We start from the raw sequence: 19,558 nt of genomic DNA, 5'->3' as shown, positions 1-19,558 counted from the left end.
ATATAAATTTCGATTTAAAGCTTTCGTGACTGCAAGGATTCATCTTCTTTGGTTCTTTCGGTAAAGTCACGTAGAATGAGAATAAAATAATAAAATGAAACAATACAATTCTCACGACGTTTCGGCCACAACACAAGTGGCCTTGTTCAGGTGAAAGGAACAACCTGTCGTCCCGACAGGTTATTCCTTTCACCTGAATTGTATTGTTTTATTTTATTATTTTATTCTCATTCTACGAGACTTTACCGAAAGAACCAAAGAAGATGATGATATACCTAATAGCTAACTATCCTTTTCCTCCGTAGGGAGATATGTTCAGGAGCTAAATGTCAATGTCAACGTGGATAGCCACAACGAGAGGGCTTCAGAAGAGACGTTGTCTAGTTTTGCTATGCTTCTATAGAAGGAGCACAGACTACAGTGGTTTACTATATGGTCCATAATTAGGGTTGCATGACCACAGTCGCACTGTGGCTTGTCTTTAATGCATATCCATGTATCCCCTTGAGTGTCTATTAATCCCTTTGGGTTTACTATATGGTCAATAGCTTGGGTTGCATGGCCACAGTCCCACTGGGGCTTGTGTCTTTAATTATGAGCTGATAATACTGGACCACCCACATCATCATCATCATCTTCATTAGCAGCAGCGTTATTATCAGTCGTCATTACCGGCAGCAACAAATCATCATCGTCAAACATTCATCATCAATCTTCATCATAATTATCAGCAATATAATCATTATAATGATCATCAGCAGCAGCAATCTTCATAATAATCAGCAGCAGCCGTCGTCAACAGAAGCATCAACATTATCAATCATCGTCAGCAGCAGAATCATAAGCGACAACAGTATTACCGTGATCATTATGGTCGTCATCATTTTTACTGGGAGCGAGTCTGCTACACAATGCAAAGAATTACATTCGTCTGTGACATCGTGGAAATATCTTGACGGTAACTATATTCAGTTCCTGCACCGATTCCTGAGTAAATACGTGGACTCTAGCCTCGTGTTCTCTGTTGCGCATTCACACTCTGTGTACCCGCATTCTGTATTCACACTCTGTGTACCCGCATTCTGTACGAGCATAAACCAGGGCAAGACACTCCGTGAGACTACAAAGAAGTATAATCGCGTGCGCACTGCAGCACAGAATCGACATTAAACCAGACGGCAGCCCATTGAGACTAAAACATTGTGTTTCAAGTGACGCCCGCAACTTGAAGGCAAACAATGCTCGTGATTAAAGGTCAAACGGGCAAAACTTCTTCCTCAGAATATGAATACAGAAACAAAAATAACAACCGTATGTTTACTGCAAAGCGTCCAACAATCTACAACAAAACCACAAGCAGTTGAACACGTAGGCTTTCGCGACCAATATCATCCAGAACCCCGCAAAAAACCCACAAGCAGTTTAAGCTAATATATATGTCAACTTCAGTTGCAGTCAGCTAAATTACAAAATGAGTGAGAGTTCGACAGCACTTGCGATGGTGTTGTGTCCCCCATGGTCCCGATTACCAATTTAAAATCTGCCTCGGAGGGAACGGATATTAAATGTAAGCGAGATGCAATCTCGTGATGCGTGTACAGTGAGCAGCATCGTGCTGGGAAAGCAACGTTTCTAAATCTATTCTTGACTCTCATAAAGTAACGAACTTTTTTTTATTTTCTACAAAAGCTAAGTTGTTGTATTTTACCAGGTAAGGCCTGGATATCACAAATGATTGCTAAAACGAAGTGGCAGAAATGCATAGCAGCCAAATACTCTAAAAGCATGTTGCTAAACGTGGAGGGGAAAAACGGAGGATCCGGAGAAAAACCCCCACACTACCACGGGGAAAGAGACACGCAAACGCCAAATATACAGCAACAGGCGCCAGGGTCAGAATTGAACCCACGACCTCCTGTGTACCAGGCGAGGTAATTAACTCGCCACTTGACATTGGGACGTCGAGAGACTCATCTTTAGAGTGCGGGAGTTAATTAAACGTGGAATTATCTCTCGTCGCTATTACTAACAAACGCTGGAGTGCTGTCCTGCAACGATAAAAAAAACGCGCACACATCGTGTGTACAATTGGACCAATCGCTCGAGTCAAGGCTCATTCCCCCACCCCTTAGAGCACAGGGAGAGAGCATCGCTTGAGTACCATTTCCACATTTGCTCAGAAATTGGCAGAAAACTTACCTGCTAGGCACATCCAAGAGTTGCAAAAGGGGTACATTTAAAAAAAAGAAATTACACTCGCACAATTCCTACACCCACACCTTCGGCGCGGGTACATCCACGGACTCTTTGCTTGCGTTGCGTGACCTTTACACCAGCTCCACTGATTTCATTTCCTGCCCGCCCTAATAAAAAAGGTGCCTGGAAACGGTTTGTGGGCATCCCTCGGTTAACAGTTAACCCGCCGCGCCGACCGGCAACATTTAGGGTCTTTGCGACGCCCCTATAAACATCATGTGTGTGTACTGCTCAGTGGCTCGCCATCGGCGTTCGCGTAACCAGTAGTGAGCGTGCGATATTGACCGGACCAAACATGTGTTCCTGTACTCTGTACGTGCACAGTTATGCGGTTCTGTTGATGCCTTCCAAGACAAGGGCGCACAAGGCGAAACCGCAAGACTGCCTAACGAGTCGCGTACACACGGCACACACACAGTACACACACACAGCACACACACAGTACTCACACACAGTACACACACACACAGTACACCCACAGTACACACACACAGTACACACACAGTACACACACACAGCACACACACACAGCGCACACACAGTACACACACAGCACACACACAGCACACACAGTACACACACACAGTACACGCACACAGCACACGCACACGGTACACACACGGCACACACACGGTACAAACACAGTACACACACAGCACACACACAGTACACACACACAGCACACACACACACAGTACACACACACAGCACACACACACAGCGCACACACAGTACACACACAGCACACACACAGCACACACAGTACACACACAGTACACACACACAGTACACGCACACAGCACACGCACACGGTACACACACGGCACACACACGGTACAAACACAGTACACACACAGCACACACACAATACACACACACAGCACACACACACACAGTACACACACACAGCACACACACACAGCGCACACACAGTACACACACAGCACACACACAGCACACACAGTACACACACAGTACACACACACAGCGCACACACACAGCGCACACACAGTACACACACAGCACACACAGTACACACACAGTACACACACACAGCGCACACACAGCACACACACAGCACACACACAGTACACACACAGCACACACACAGTACACACACAGCACACACACAGCACACACAGCACACACACGGTACACACACAGTACATACACAGCACACACACAGTACACACACAGCACACACAGTACACACACAGCACACACACTGTACACACCACGGCACACACACAGCACACACACGGCACACACGGTACACACAATACACACGGTACACACACGGCACACACACAGCACATACCACGGTACACACACAGCACATACCACGGCACACACACAGCACATACCACGGTACACACACAGCACATACCACGGTACACACACAGTACACACACAGTATACACACAGTACACACATACAGTACACACACAGCACACACACGGTACACACACACGGTATACACACGACACACAGTACACACACACAGTACACACACAATGTTGTCCCACGTTCGACCGTATAGCCGCATGTAGAGTGAATTCAAACCACATATCGTGAATTTTGGATAGAAATAGGTTCGTCGCATACACACGAAATCGCACAAACCTAACCCACATAGAGCAAGGAAAACCCTGGACTTTGTCCTTGAAATCCCAGCGCAGCGGTAATGTGTTATTTCGAAATGTGTGTAAATATATAGTTATCTCGGGCCTTGCTTTTGCAAGAGCTTCGATAACTGCATCACCTTGTGGTTTCATACGCACGTTGAAGTCCACGTATCGCCTGCCACTAGCCACAGTGGACTTGGGACGGACACACCGCTGGAGGGGATGGAGGGTCGCGGGTAACTTTGCTCCATCTCTCTCTCTATCGCTCGCTGTATCCCATACGTATGTGTACGTTGAACTTCTTTCGCACCGTACGTAGCCAACCGTGCTAATCTGAGGTGCGTGGGGCAAGGACAATCAACTGGACACAAAGAGCAGTTCCAAATAAAGGAGTTTTCAATCTAGATTGAAAGTGCATACCTCCCGTGGCTATGCACTTTTAAATCTCGATATATTTTTTGTGTTTAGTTTGTGGTCCTCATCTCTCTCTCTCCCTGCTCTCATCTCGTTGCATCTCTATCTCGTGTCTATGTCCAAATAAAAACATTCTCCCCCCCCCGCCCCACCCCGCGATGGACCTGGAGACACCTCTGGCCAACATCGCTGCGTCTATTGGGGATTCATTTCTCACTCGACATTATTTTTTTTTCCGAGGACGCTGCTCGGCTGACTTGGCCAGCCTGTAATTACCAGGAGGACAAGACACAGGGCGATATTGGATTGCGGCGTTCCCGACTAAAACTTCACCGAGAAGCAACTTCGACATTAAGCACCGCGTCAACGTATGCGCTGTCGGGTCTGCAGGGTCGCCCGGTGCTATCATCGCCGCGTAGCGCATCTAGCCAAATACGTGGCTCTCATCATTTTGTCAATCGTGTCGGATATAAAGCGCCTCGGTCTGTTTCGGCTCCTCGAGTTCACGGCCACCCGTGTCCGAGCACCGAATCGGGGAAAACTTAATCCCGACCGGGGTCGCGCGCTCACGCGTGCAAGGGTTCAGTTACTCGATGCTGCTGCTGCATAATGCACGTGTCCATGCACACATGCCCCCCTCCACCCCCCCCCACGGTAAGGCAGCGTGAGACTCCCGTGGTATCGTCGGAGCGCGGATGTCCGCGGCTACAGCTGTGGGCTCAATTTGTCGTGGATGAACAATGAGCAAAGCAGCCGTGAGTGTCTTCATTACGCGACGTGACGGGGCGGTTGCTTGCTGCGCGCTGCCTCCAATCCGGCGACCTGCAAAAAAAAACGTGGTGGCGATTGATTAACAAGAGTTGTTGGAAGTGAGCTGAATCGAGAGCGAGGCGATAGACGATGCGACTCCTTGAGATGGTCCAGCAGTAGTTTGGCGCGGCGAAAGCTCAAGGGAATACGTTCTCAACCCGTAGGCCATCCTGGATAACTGTATATTTTAATAAATCAATACAGAATTGCGGTGTACCTGCATAGTACCTTATCAGTCTGTGGAATTTTCGATTCCCGTTCATGCCTTTTCTTTATATATATACTTATTTCACCAGGAAAACTGCCTCGCGAAATTAAAACGAATTTCTGTTGAAACTAATTTTTTGTTTTATCTTGTTCTCCTTCCCCCGCACCATGCCGTCATCGCGGTTGCTTACATACGGTGCGAAAGAAGTTCAACATATGTACCCGGATAAAACCCACCACGCGTACCAGTGGTACGGGCACCGCTAAGTTCCGCACAGATGGAGTGAAAAAGACATTACTGTACCGCCATGGCCAAAGCCGGCTGGCAACCCGAAGCCTACAGCCCCCCACTCTCTCGGCATCCCATCCAAGTCTCCGCGCTCAACCGGCTCAGCCCCCTGCTTAGCTTTCTGAGATCCTAGCAGATTGGACACATTTCAGGGTGATTTGGTCACAGACGTCAAACCGGTAAGCACGTCATGTGTTTGCTGGGAAGTTTATCCCCCCCCCCCCCCCTTTTTGGACGTCGCGTAAAAACAGCAACAGCAAAAAGCAGAGAACAACAAAACACCCCCAGCATTTGAGGATGAATTCACCCATCGCTCACGCTCAGTCATGCACCCGAGGCTTCAAGCCACAGAACAATGACGAGCGAGTAAGTTGATGACGCAAGCGGGTGGCGAAACGCGTTCGTGCTAATTCGGTATGCGTGCCGTTATTTATTTATTTATTTCAGGGCTTTCATCCCATCCGGTTTGGCAACTCTCTCTCGGCGGTGGGCAGGGCCCCCAGCCAGCACTCTGCTGCTGCGGCTGTAGTTGTGCAAGGGAATGGGGAGGGCGGGAAGATTTGTCAACGCTGACTTAAGCTGTCAACCGCACTCAAGATAATGCAAATATGATTGCGCGTAATGTACTCGGCAATGCGCCACGGGGTGTGCGTCTGCATGTCAAAACAAAGCTGAACGGACGCAAGAGGAAATGTCTCCTAAAGAGAGAGAAAAAAATTGGCACGACAAATATTAAATAAATAAATAGCCGCTCCGTAGGCTTTCACGCAGAGGAGCGGCGCGAGGTGCTGACAAAGTGAGCAGATCCTCAGGGTCCCAAGCAGCTTAAGGGGCCTCGGAATTTATGAGCATTGGGGTGAAATAAAATCCGCTCAAGAAAAATCCTACTAAATAACATAAAATGCCAATTCATCTTTCTCAACCCCTTATTGTCCGTATCTTCTCTCAATCTACCCGCTGTCTACAATTCTGTCACGTCACTACATCAATCTCTGTATCTCACCTGGGCCTCTCATATCGGTTTCGTGCCGTTCTATCGCCGTGTGCGCACCGGGCTGTGAATGGACCTGGCTTTGATTGGAATCGCAGCTTCGTCCCTCCGTCAATGTCCCTTGTTGCGAGTCTCGAGACGCAGCCGGGGTATATTGCCCTGTACGGTACAAATATCATACATTTGTTGTACGAGTTTCGACAAAGGCGAGTAAAGCGCACACCCTTTGAACGTCACCGTCCGTCCATCCCTTCAATCGGCGAGCAATTTGTTTACATATATAAATACTGTATCATATATGGTATGATATATTGACGTCTCTTTGGCTCGGCTCACAAAACAATGCAAGGCGTCAGTAGAGACGGAACTTTACTCAGCTTTACCTTGGGTAAATGTAGATGTAAAGAAATCAATACAATATTCCGGTGTACATGCTTAGAACCTTATCAGTCAATGGTATGTTAATATATATATTTTTTATTTTAGCAGGTAAGGCCCACGGAACTATGTAGCTCTCTTTCAGAAGCGACCTGGCCACACATGATAGCTCAACGAAGTGGCTTATGTGGAAATTTATAGCAGACGAATACTCTGAACGCGTGATGTTGATTCTAAATTTGAAGGGGAGAACCGGAGGGCCCGTAGAAAAATCCACGCGACCACGGAGAGAGAGACACGCAGACTCCAAATATACAGCAGCAGGCGTCAGGATCACGACCATCCTGTATATCACGTGATGTAGTTAACATCTCACCACCGTGGCGCCCTAACATCAATGGCAAATATCTGAACCGGTCCTCCTCAAGGTGGACTCAGCCTAAAATGGGTACCTGGTCCAGTGAGATAAAGGCAGCTGAGCAAGGTGCTGGAAAAACGACTCACTCGTGCGTTGCTCGCTTACAGCACTTACCCCTACAGCGTGTAGGTGTATGGGGATCTTTGTCTATATTGTGTATGTGTATCGTGTATGTGTATCGTGTGTGAAGTGTATTTTGTGTATACGTGTAGTGTATGGTGTGTGTGTATATATATGTGTATGTGAGTAGTGTATTTTGTCTTTGTCGTGGTTAGTGCGCTGCGCTGTGAATCCGGCGGCCCGAGTTCGATTACCGCTCACGGCCAACACCATGGGCCTCTCCTAGGTCGACTCAGTCTCAAACGAGTACCTGGTGCGGTGTCTAAACAACGCCGCTTGGAAGACAAAGGCGGCCGGGCGTGGTGCTGGCCACCCACCGAATGGCGTGCCGTTCCAGCCTTCACAATGTGCTAGTCGGCAGCACTTTCGCCAAGAGTATGTCAAGGCTGGAAGCGATATATTTGTATTGATTTAGGACACCACTGAAGCTATGCACTTTTAAAATCTAGATTAAAAACGAATTTGCTTAGAATATATATTTTGTGTGTGTTTTTTTTAGATGAGCACGGTTGAATACGTACGCTGCGAAAGACGTTAAACATACACATAGTTCGTGCATGATGTGTAGCGTGTTTCGCATGCCCGTAATGTGTAAAGGTGTTGTGCTGTGTTGCAAAGTCGAGTAAGTGGCCAACTTCACCGACAGACCAACGCAGTTACAACGTTTGGCCGCTGGCCGAGGTAATTAAAAAAGACACCAACTCATTGAGCAATGGTCATCACGGAGGGTGGTGCGCCCCCTGGTGGACAGAGCTTGGAATTGCAGGAGATCTGATTATCACAAATCCTCCAGTACAAGCAACATCGTGGGATTTCAGTGTTGTCTCTCTCTGTGTGTCTCTGTGTTTTCTCTCTCTGTGTCTCTGTGTTGTCTCTCTCTGTCTGTCACTGTGTGTCTCTCTCTCTGTGTGTCTCTGTGTTGTCTCTCTCTCTGTGTCTCTGTGTTGTCTCTCTCTGTGTGTCTATGTTGTGTGTCTCTCTCTCTGTATCTATGTTGTGTGTCTCTCTCTCTCTGTGTGTCTCTGTGTTGTCTCTTACTGTGTGCCTGTGTGTGTCTCTATCTGTGTGTCTCTGTTATCTCTTTCTGTGGGTCTATGTTGTGTGTGTCTCTCTCTGTGTGTCTCTGTGTGTGTCTCTCTCTGTGTGTCTCTGTGTTGTCTCTCTCTGTGTGTCTCTGTGTTGTCTCTCTCTCTGTGTCTCTGTGTTGTCTCTCTCTTTGTGTCTCTGTGTGTGTCTCTCTCTGTGTGTCTCTGTGTGTGTCTCTCTCTCTGTGTCTCTGTGTGTCTCTCTCTCTCTGTGTGTCTCTGTGTTGTCTCTTACTGTGTGCCTGTGTGTGTCTCTACCTGTGTGTCTCTGTTATCTCTTTCTGTGTCTATGTTGTGTGTCTCTCTCTGTGTGTGTCTCTCTCTGTGTATCACTGTGTTGTCTCTCTCTGTGTGTCTCTGTGTTGTCTCTCTCTGTGTGTCTCTGTGTGTGTCTCTCTCTGTGTGTCTCTGTGTGTGTCTCTCTCTGTGTGTCTCTCTCTCTGTGTTGTCTCTCTCTGTGTGTCTGTGTGTTTCTCTCTCTGTGTGTCTCTGTTATCTCTTTATGTGTGTCGATGTTGTGTGTCTCTCTCTGTGTGTCTCTGTGTTGTCTCTCTCTCTGTGTGTCTCTGTTATCTCTTTCTGTGTGTCTATGTTGTGTGTCTCTCTCTCTGTGTCTCTGTGTTATCTCTCTCTGCTTATATGTGTCTCCGTGTCTGTGTTTTGTCTCTCTCTCAAATTTAGCAATCTTTGTAAGAACGTAATCAACCAGGTACGGTGTTGACTGTTCTGTTGGCCGACTCTCTGTTGTATCGCATTATATTTCTAAAGTTTACTAGGTTGGTTTTCTCTTTCATTTGTACCTGATGATGATTGCTTGTGTTGCAATCGAAACGTCGTATGCTATTATTTAATGTATTATTTTCTCTCTCTGCGTTACTTTTACCGAAAGAACCTGGGAGTAATTACTATGATTTTAGGATTCCCGACTCCCTCCTCCCAGAACGGGGAGGGTCCCCGCAGCCACGGCAGAACGCAGGACAGCGGCGCCACCCGGAGGAGAGCAGAAGCCGCTGCCGAGCGCAACATCGACGCGACCCTTCAAGCAGCAGCCACAGCAACGCCGGCAACTGGGAGCGGGGACACTGCACGACAGGGAGAAGAAGAGGGACGTGGGGAGAGGCGGTCCACTCCGCGAAGACAGCCGTGCCGCGGTGGACACGCGGGCAACGGCGCTTGGGAGAGGACTCACCACCACCAAGGCCCCACCAAACCATCATCTCCCACCATCGTCACCTACCATCATCACCTACCACCATCACCACCACCATCACATACCCTTGGCCACACTGCAGCAGAATCTGCGGCTACCGGATCAGCCTCTTCCTTCAGTCGTCGGAAGATCCACGGAGTCGCCAGGAGGCTCCTGACAACCCACACTCGAGCGCCGAGTGGTACATGTATGTGTGTATGTTGAATTTCTTTCACACCGTACGTATGTGTGTATGTTGAATTTAGTTCGCACCGTACGTATGTGTATGTTGAATTTCTTTCACACCGTACGTATGTGTGTATGTTGAATTTAGTTCGCACCGTACGTATGTGTGTATGTTGAATTTAGTTCGCACCGTACGTATGTGTGTTTGTTGAATTTATTTCACACCGTACGTATGTGTATGTTGAATTTATTTCGCACCGTACGTATCTATGTTGAATTTATTTCGCACCGTACGTAGCCAACCGTCCAAATAGGAGGTGTGGGGAAGGACAAACTAAACACGACAACAAGAAGGAATTCTAAGGAAATTAGTTTTCAATCTAGATGTAAAAGATGTTTGTGTAGAGCAAGTTGCGTATGTATCTTGTGTGTGGAGTGTGTAGTGTAGTACGCATATGAAATCACCGCTGCATGACAAGACCATCCATCCAGTTTTGGATTATAAATAGCGACAGTCGCTGCTCACCTTTTGGAAGATGAATGCCCCAGGTCACTGTTTGCAAATTAGACTTTCACTCGTCTCGTCATTTGTCGCCTGTGTCGAAGCAAACTGCAATGCTATAAACCACGGTGAGCGGTGCGCCGCCTGGCGGACAGAACGTGCTATTTGCTCGTGAAGTACACGTTGGTCCAGATGTCTTGCGACTCACATTCAACTTAAAACAAATTCGAGAAGCAAGGTTGATTTAAAACAGAAATGAACATGCAAAGGAATATAACATATTTAGGGGATCAATTGAATGGTGTTGTGGGGGGGGGGGGGTCTGACAAGACATCTAGACCACTCTGTGCAACGTCCGTGAGCTCGAGTTCAGAGTTGTTCGAGAGAACTGATTGACACCAAGGCAGTGTTGATTGTCAGAGCAAGATAAATTGCAACAATGATGCAAATGTAAATCACGGCAAAAACAACTGCGTTCCATAACTTGAAAATCGAAGGCAACCGATATACTCTTCACATCGATTAATGTGCATGTTCGTTAAGGCAGCTTCGGGAGGCCTTCATCCAGCAGTGGATTGACCACGGTTGATGATCAACCATGGTCAACCCACCGCTCAACTATCCTGTGCAGTTAATTAATGATTGCACTTTAGAATAAATAAAGAAAAAAAAATTGTGTTCATTTATTCTGGAGGAATCCGATTAGCTATCAAGAACTTTTTCACAGATAATAACAATTGACATCTATGTGCAAGGCGCCTTACACATACAATCATCCTTATGGGGTTTGTAAAATGTATACCACTTACAGTGAGGGGAAAACGTATTTGATCCCCTGCTGATTTTGTACATTTGCCCACTGACAAAGAAATTATCAGTCTATAATTTTAATGGTAGTTTTATTTGAACAGTGAGAGACAGAATAACAACAAAAAAATCCAGAAATACGCATATCAAAAATGTTATAAATTGATTTGCATTTTAATGAGGGAAATAAGTATATGACCCCTCTGCAAAACATGACTTAGTACTTGGTGGCAAAACCCTTGTTGGCAATCACAGAGGTCAGACGTTTCTTGTAGTTGGCCACCGGGTTTGCACACATCTCAGGAGGGATTTTGTCCCACTCCTCTTTGCAGATCTTCTCCAAGTCATTAAGGTTTCGATGCTGACATTTGGCAACTCGAACCTTCAGCTCCCTCCACAGATTTTTCCATGGGATTAAGGTCTGGAGACTGGCTAGGCCACTCCAGGACATTCATGTGCTTCTTCTTGAGCCACTCCTTTGTTGCCTTGGCCGTGTGTTTTGGGTCATTGTCATGCTGGAATACCCATCCACGACCCATTTTCAATGCCCTGGCTGAGGGAAGGAGGTTCTCACCCAAGATTTGACGGTACCTGTTCCCGTCCATCGTCCCTTTGATGCGTTGAAGTTGTCCTGCCCCCTTAGCAGAAAACACCCTCAAAGCATAATATTTCCACCTCCATGTTTGACGGTGGGGATGGTGTTCTTGGGGTCATAGGCAGCATTCCTCCTCCTCCAAACACGGCGAGTTGAGTTGATGCCAAAGAGCACCATTTTGGTCTCATCTGACCAAAACACTTTCACCCAGTTGTCCTCTGAATCATTCAGATGTTCATTGGCAAACTTCAGACAGGCATGTATATGTGCTTTCTTGAGCAGGGGGACCTTGCGGGCGCTGCAGGATTTCAGTCCTTCACGGCATAGTGTGTTACCAATTGTTTTCTTGGTGACTATGGTCCCAGCTGCCTTTAGATCATTGACAATATCCTCCCGTGTAGTTCTGGGCTGATTCCTCACCGTTCTCATGATCATTGCAACTCCACGAGGTGAGATCTTGCATGGAGCCCCAGGCCGAGGGAGTTTGACAGTTCTTTTGTGTTTCTTCCATTTGCGAATAATCGCACCAACTGTTGTCACCTTCTCACCAAGCTGCTTGGCAATGGTCTTGTAGCCCATTCCAGCCTTGTGTAGGTCTACAATCTTGTCCCTGACATCCTTGGAGAGCTCTTTGGTCTTGGCCATGGTGGAGAGTTTGGAATCTGATTGATTGATTCTGTGAACAGGTGTCTTTTATACAGGTAACAAGCTGAGATTAGGAGCACTCCCTTTAAGAGGTAACAAGCTGAGATTAGGAGCACTCCCTTTAAGAGTGTGCTCCTAATCTCAGCTCGTTACCTGTATAAAAGACACCTGGGAGCCAGAAATCTTTCCGATTGAGAGGGGGTCAAATACTTATTTCATTAAAATGCCAATCAATTTATAACATTTTTGATATGCGTTTTTCTGGATTTTGTTGTTGTTATTCTGTCTCTCACTGTTCAAATAAACCTATCATTAAAATTATAGACAGATCATTTCTTTGTCAGTGGGCAAACGTACAAAATCAGCAGGGGATCAAATACTTTTTTCCCTCGCTGTAGAGGGACGTCAACACACTGTGCTAGCCATAGGAATGCGGAATTACCAACAGTGACTTGGGTCCAACGGAGATTTAAAAAAGAAAGTGACAGACACTCTCCGACATCTGTCGCTGGAACATGAAATTCAGCAAGAGACGTGTGCTTCCGTGAATTCAATCCGGTGTGTGTGTGGCCGTCGTGCTAGTCAACCAACCCCCCTCGCGTACCGTGCCGGCCTTCATTGATGCTCGCTATCAGCACTTGCCTAAGCAGTCTGTTGTGGGTCTTTGTCTTTGCGTGACCAGATCGGTGTAACTCATTGACAACGGAGGCACGGGGTTGGAGTGCGCCTTACTTTCTGGAGATTGCGGTGCAGTCAGTGGTTTTAGTGACCGGATTCACTTTGATAGCATTCACATTCACGGGACAAGTGGATTTCATGGTGCGAGTGAGTGGAGGAGTCCAATCAATTCCGCGTTGTACCATTGCGAATAACAGTTGATCTTCTTCGGCTCCACCGGGGTTGTATTTGTATCATCGTGCCGTGCGTGGAGTAATCGCGTTCAGTGTCATGTGTTTGTCCTGTACGGAGAATGACATTCTGCCATAGGAACGTGGTTCTTGCCTCCATGCGAGGAAGGACCTCCAAGAGACTCGAGCAACACCAAGCCTTCGTGTGAGCGAGGGCGCACTTTGACTACATTTCACACCATTGACTATATGATACATCATTTATACCTACGTGACTTTATGGATTCCGTATGTAGTTTATTGTAAACATTCGGTCACAGTTCCTATGATCACTGTTACGTTGCAATTATGGCTTTATTTTTTGGTGATTTCGAAAAGTTTTTTGGTTTGGACATGTTTGTTTTATTGTAGTACGGAGTTAGACTGATGGCCTTAATCTAAGTTGTCTTGTGGTTGTTGTTGTTGTTTGACTTACTGGGATTTTTTGCACACAGCGTTGGTATACGGTGCTTTTTTTCAGGAATATTTTAGCTGTTTTTTCATGGATTTTCTGTTTGCACAGTCACATAGTCACTTTAAGATGTTTTCTTGTTCGTGTTTTTGTTTTTTTGTTTGTTGTGGTTGCACCCGATTCAAGAACCGAATGGCTCACAGGGCTATACCAAAATAAAGAAACTGAAAACTGCAGTCACGAAAGCTTCAAATCTAGATCATTGAGCCTATTGAACTATGGCCGGTTCGGTATGTCATTGACTGTATTGGCTGCATGGTTGCACTACACCATTGACGGTGTTGACTCATTGGTAGACCGTTGACTGCACACGTATTGACTCGGCTTCGTGAGGATGGAACCAGCCCTTGTGTGTGTGTACAGGCGCTCGAAGTGGACTGTGGCGATGGATTAGGGAGGCCTTCAGCCAGCAGTGGATTGCCCATTGCTGATCATAATGACGAAGAATTATTGTTGTGGTTTACAAATACAATATCTTTTTTAGTAAAATAATTAATTCGACAAGCTTATTTTAAATAATTGAAAGTTATTATTGCTATATTTCAGTGTTTGCTTAATGCACACAGCACGACTGTTTAAACACAAAACCGCCACACATTTAGAATACTTTTCCTTTTGAAAGTGCGAAATAAAAATTAACTGAAAACAGAACACATGCTGCAGTGATGTCTTTTTTATTTCAATAAATGCTTTATGCAGCCATGAACATTACACGGCCAAAGGAGTTCAGAGGAATCTAAAGACACGTGCCTTTTGGCATTGCCACGTTTGGCGAATTCCCCATCCGTGTCGCGCGTGTTTGCGAACAAATCGGAGTATCCGGATAAAATCCACCCACCACGCCTACACGGGAATAACACTTGGCCCAGAGTGAAAGGGCCACACAGATGGGTTCGCAAGTCCGCTTCTTCCCTGACCAGTATTGCTACGGCTCGGCGCATTAAAACCCCATTCATTCATACAACGCGGCCGCTGCTGCTCACATTTGTGGCTGCTCATGGGATGGCGTCGCAGCTGTCAAGGGTCCCGTGAATGTCCTCGCAGTCTCCCGGCTCTCGGCCCTCGGCCCTCCCATTGATCAGCCGCGTCTCGGCCCTCCCATTGATCAGCCGCGTCTCGCCACTCCTGCTCACCGTGTCCTGCCAGCCCGGCCCCGCTGGCGTGAGCGATTGAGAGGTCTCCTCCCCCTGGTTCCCTCGCGAAACTCTCGGGACACGGCCGCAGAGTCGCCACCACCGTCTTCTCCAAGATCATAACCACCACCACCACCACCCGTTCCTTCATCCACCTTCACCACCAACATAACCACCACCACCACCCGTTCCTTCCTCCACCTTCACCACCAACTTAATCACCATCACCTCCCGAGTAGCATAGTTGGTTACGTACGGCACGAAGCAAGTTCTACAGAGACAGGGCACGTTCAATAATCCCATGTCTGCGCCCCACGACAGCTCCGGCTCGTAGGGCCGGAGCTGTGGTGGGACCAGCACGGGGCTCAGCGGAACCCCGGTGAGAGGGGGATGCGCTAGGCGCGTCCGAGAGGCGCCCAGCACCAGCGGCAGGTTTCTCGGGGTCATGGCAGCCTGGCTGGGGGGAGGCTCCGCGTAACGGATTCGGGGTGAGAGACTCAAGGTATGATGAAACAGGCCATCCCCAGAAGACCAGCTAGAGTTTTGTCTAAGTGAAGGGAGTGTGGCTGTGGTGCTCAGTGGGAGGGCACTTCATGTTTTATTCCGCTAAGCTCCGCGGGTGGGGTTTGCGCCCCGGTCTGGTCATGAAGTCCCCCGGTCCCCGTGGGGGGTCAAGAGATCGGCCCTGGCTCCGCTCCTCGGCTTCGCCAGGGGGCACCCCCGGTGACGTCATCGCTGCCAGGTGGTTGGGCGGGCGTGTGACGAGTTCCCAAGTTCAAAATCCACCTCTGTAATTTTGGATTTGAAATTCTAAAGTAAATAGTGTGCACTCGTGATGAACTTACGTGAAATTGTACATGGAGACTCAAAGTTAAAGGGAATATATTTGTACGTGTTTATTTTTTGAATAGGCTACAACAACATATTTACAACGACACTCTCTTAATAAGGCAAATGTTTGTATGCTACACCGATCCCTTGTGGAGTAGGGGGCCTTTATGACCACATCCAGAGCAGGCAACCGGAGATCGAATCTCAAGTCATATTTTTACCAATTTTTATTTTCACATTTTTTGTGATGACGACAGGTAACGTATTTTTTTTATTCAGTGACGTCATCGCCAGTACGTTTTGTTCCTTAAAATTTTAAATTAAGTTACTCGCGAAATATATTTTTTTTACATTTTAGTGAATCCCATTCATCTGAAACAAAGATGTTCCAAATGACGATGACTTAATAACCAGAACGTTTCAGGATCCACGGCGCTCTCGTGGCGCAGGGAATGCACACGACTGCCTCTGAAGCTGGAAAGCTGAGTTCAAATCCGACACCATACTTTTGCGAAATAAAAAAAGCGTGACGTCACACGACGCGATGACGTCGTTACGTATAGTGTGATGTCATCAAACCATACGTGATGACGCCATCGCGTATGTTTATACAGCCACGGGCTTGCAAGAACGATCACTACACGGCGTGGAGACCCGTGTATCTATGTGAGGATGCGGTGGCTCAAGGCGATGAGAGGACGAACCTCAATTCAGGCAGGTGCAAGGTTCGAATCCCATCTAAAAGGTAAGTGGTGAATAAATTGTGCCAATAAGACGAGTGTCTATGTGAGTATACTGACATGCGTGTGTCTCTCTCTGTGTTGCAGGTGGAGATGTGGAGATGAGATGGACTCCATGGCGTGCTGGTGGAGACCTGGACCAAGTGTGAAGAAGACCTGGTGGACTCGGAGATGAAAAAACGGGGAAGAGACACGAACAACCTTCTTTTTGCATGGCGTTAAAAAAAATGATGAACACTAGGGGGCGCTGTTCTACCGCTAGGGGGCGCTCTGCTGCCGCTAGGGGGCGCTGTTTCATTGAAACACCCATTGAAAAGGCAACCATTTGCAAATGAACGGACTTAAACCGGTTTTTCAACAATTTTAAGCGAAAATCCACGGATTTACGCAAAAACACGGTAAAATCTGCCAATAAAACAATAAAGTTGACGTCAACATTATTAATTACGACGTATTAACTACTTTCTAAGTTGACGTCAACATATAAAGTAGTAAAACGTCGTAATTTCCAGCCACCCCGATCAGTGCTTTGCTGTGAATAGGCATTAAAACTGTTGTTTTCAAGCAATAAATACATTTTACAGCAAAATACTTGTAGAAAGTATCCAGTTAAAAAAATAAGTGGAATTCTAACAAGCCAAATAGCACGGTTGCCAATATACACACATCTTGCTGTGTAAATCTTCGAAACCCGTAAACAGTAACCAGTGGTGACAAAACAAGTCGGGTCTAAAACGCAACGCGCACCTTTAAATGTGGAATCCAATCAGGAAAATCACTGAGCAAACCGCTTGAGCAACCATTTAGAACTCGTTCACTGCGGGCTCTCCCCTCTCATCTCACTCCCCTCCCTGCGCTCTCCTACCCGGCTCCAGGTGCTCCGTCCCAGCTGCAGGTGCAGTCTCCTGCCTGCAGGTGTAGAGACTCCCAGCTGCAGGTGTAGTCTCCTGCCTGCAGGTGTAGAGACTCCCTGCTCCAGGTGTAGTCTCCTGCCTGCAGCTGGAGTCACCTTGCTCCAAATGGTAGGGTCTCTTGAGTCCAGGTGTAGAGTCTGCTGATTCCAGGTGTAGAGTCTCCTGCCTGTAGATGTAGAGTATCCTGGCTCCAGGTGCTATGTAAGCGTGGATCTGTGTGTGTGTGTGTGCGTCTCGTCACTGAATCCCCATGGCTCCCAGCTCCGCGTCGATTTAACTCTTCACCCACTGCAATCCCAGTGGCTACTGTCGCCGTTCTCTCCACTTGCCCGCGGTGTCACCTCCACTTGCACAACCGCAGCCCGGCGTCTCGCCGGGTCTGAGTCTCCCGTAACCTCTCACCCCGGTCAGGAGTCGGGGTCCGTCCCTCGTGGTGCCGCCTGCACCTGTGCCGGGAGCGTTCTCCTGACTGGTTCTGTGGGTTCTCCCTCCGCCCCTTGCTGAATAAACATAGCCAGTTACATCCACTGCGCAACGAGAGCGCTATGGATGCGCTAAACGTTATGATCGAAAAGCTTTCCATGGATGTACCGGTGGAAATTCCATCTGGTATAGATAGAGCGGGAGGTTGATCAATGCCCGGGAGCGATTGAGGGATGGCTTTCTATTGTTCAACCATATTATGTATGTGGATGATGTGGTGAATGCTGCCCTCTCCTAGAAGGAGTTGGAGACCTTACTGCTGAATGTGGAGCATTATACTTGAATTGGGGCCTTACCATCAGCCCCATGAAAAAAAACACCAGCCTGGGTATTTTATGTCATCAAATGCTCCCCTGTCGCAACTCCGAATGAGTGATGTGGCAGTTGTGGACAGAGTGGAGAAGTTTCTGGCAGTGTGCTCATGGCCAGCTCCGGTTTGGCAGCCGAGTTCTTAATCCACATTAGTCGAGCAGCATTCATTTTCATCAGCTGCAAAACGCTGTGTGGAAGCTACCACAGTTATCCCCTCCCTTTCCCATGCCAGCGAAACGTGAAGTCCTCTAAATGAACAACTACGCCAGCTTGCAACATTTAGGTTTGCCTGTCTACGATCTATTCTGGGTTTAGCCAAACTGGATTATGTGAGGAGCTCACAGATCCTTTAAACGATCTGGACACGGTCCCATCAGTGAGCTCCTCTGCATGGTAAGCGAGGCTTCTGGGTCATGTAGCCCGCAAGCACAGACACTGCATCCCTAAGCAACTTCTGTTTGGCCGAGTTGATGGGGCTTAACGGGCACTGCATGGACTAGAACGGAGTTTGACTGATGTGGTACAGACGAATGTGTAGCTTGTTGGACTTGCCGATGACTGGTATCAACAGCGGCAAAATCGGCCTCTGGGGGAAGTTCGTGAAGGACACTGCCGAGGAGTTGGAGGCAGTCGCCCTCTAGCGTCAACGGAGGAGCGACGCTCACAACAACTAACAGAGCGTCGGGTGCCTAAAACGCAGAGAGTTGGTACAGTGGGAAGCACAGCTGGTGCATCTGCCAGTCATCTGTCAGTCAACCCATTGCACTTGGATCCGTTCCTTGACCTGCCAGCGGAACTTTGACACTTCACGTGGCCTCGAAGTGCACCTAGCCTGGCACAAGCGCAGTGGTGACGTCACCGCCACTTCGTGGCGACTGGCTGTTGTTGCTGTTGTTGTGAGTGTAAGTACACGAGAGGAGTATTCAGGGCATTCTCTCTCAATATTTTGCTGGTCGCTGGTAGAATGGTGTAGGTAGCAAGTGAATAGTCGTAGCCACAGCCACAGTGAGAGATATAACGTACTGGATATAAGTTGTAAGGATATGGCCACACATATTTTGTCGGGACATATCTATGTATGTAACTTCTATTGCACCGTATGTAGCCAAGGAGAATAAACTAAACACAAAACGCAGTTCTTCCGCAGAATGTGTACAAAACAAAATTGAAACACCTCACTCAGAGCAGATGAATATTAATTTTATTTAAAATTAATTCGCAAACTACAATAGAGGACTGTGCAGCCGTCCTGTTGCAAATTCTGCGGCG

General features: G+C 47.6%; 1 protein-coding gene across 1 annotated transcript in view; it reads left to right on the top strand.

Moving 5' to 3' along the window:
* LOC142929779 (uncharacterized) overlaps positions 1-4,574 on the top strand; it is a 93,017-nt gene extending 88,443 nt beyond the window's left edge. The window contains exon 2 of the mRNA XM_076071706.1: positions 2,581-4,574. Within this exon, the coding sequence (XP_075927821.1) occupies positions 2,581-3,831 (1,251 nt within the window). The 3' untranslated portion in view covers positions 3,832-4,574. The remainder of the gene's footprint in view (positions 1-2,580) is intronic.
* Positions 4,575-19,558: the final 14,984 nt, after the last annotated feature.

Source organism: Petromyzon marinus, chromosome 34, assembly GCF_048934315.1.
Source record: "Petromyzon marinus isolate PM22_M1 ecotype Great Lakes invasive population chromosome 34, UKy_Petmar_22M1.pri1.0, whole genome shotgun sequence".
In the NCBI taxonomy this organism is placed as follows: Eukaryota; Metazoa; Chordata; class Hyperoartia; order Petromyzontiformes; family Petromyzontidae; genus Petromyzon; species Petromyzon marinus.
Note: the sequence above shows the minus strand (reverse complement) of the source record. Positions and strands in the feature narration are given on the sequence as shown.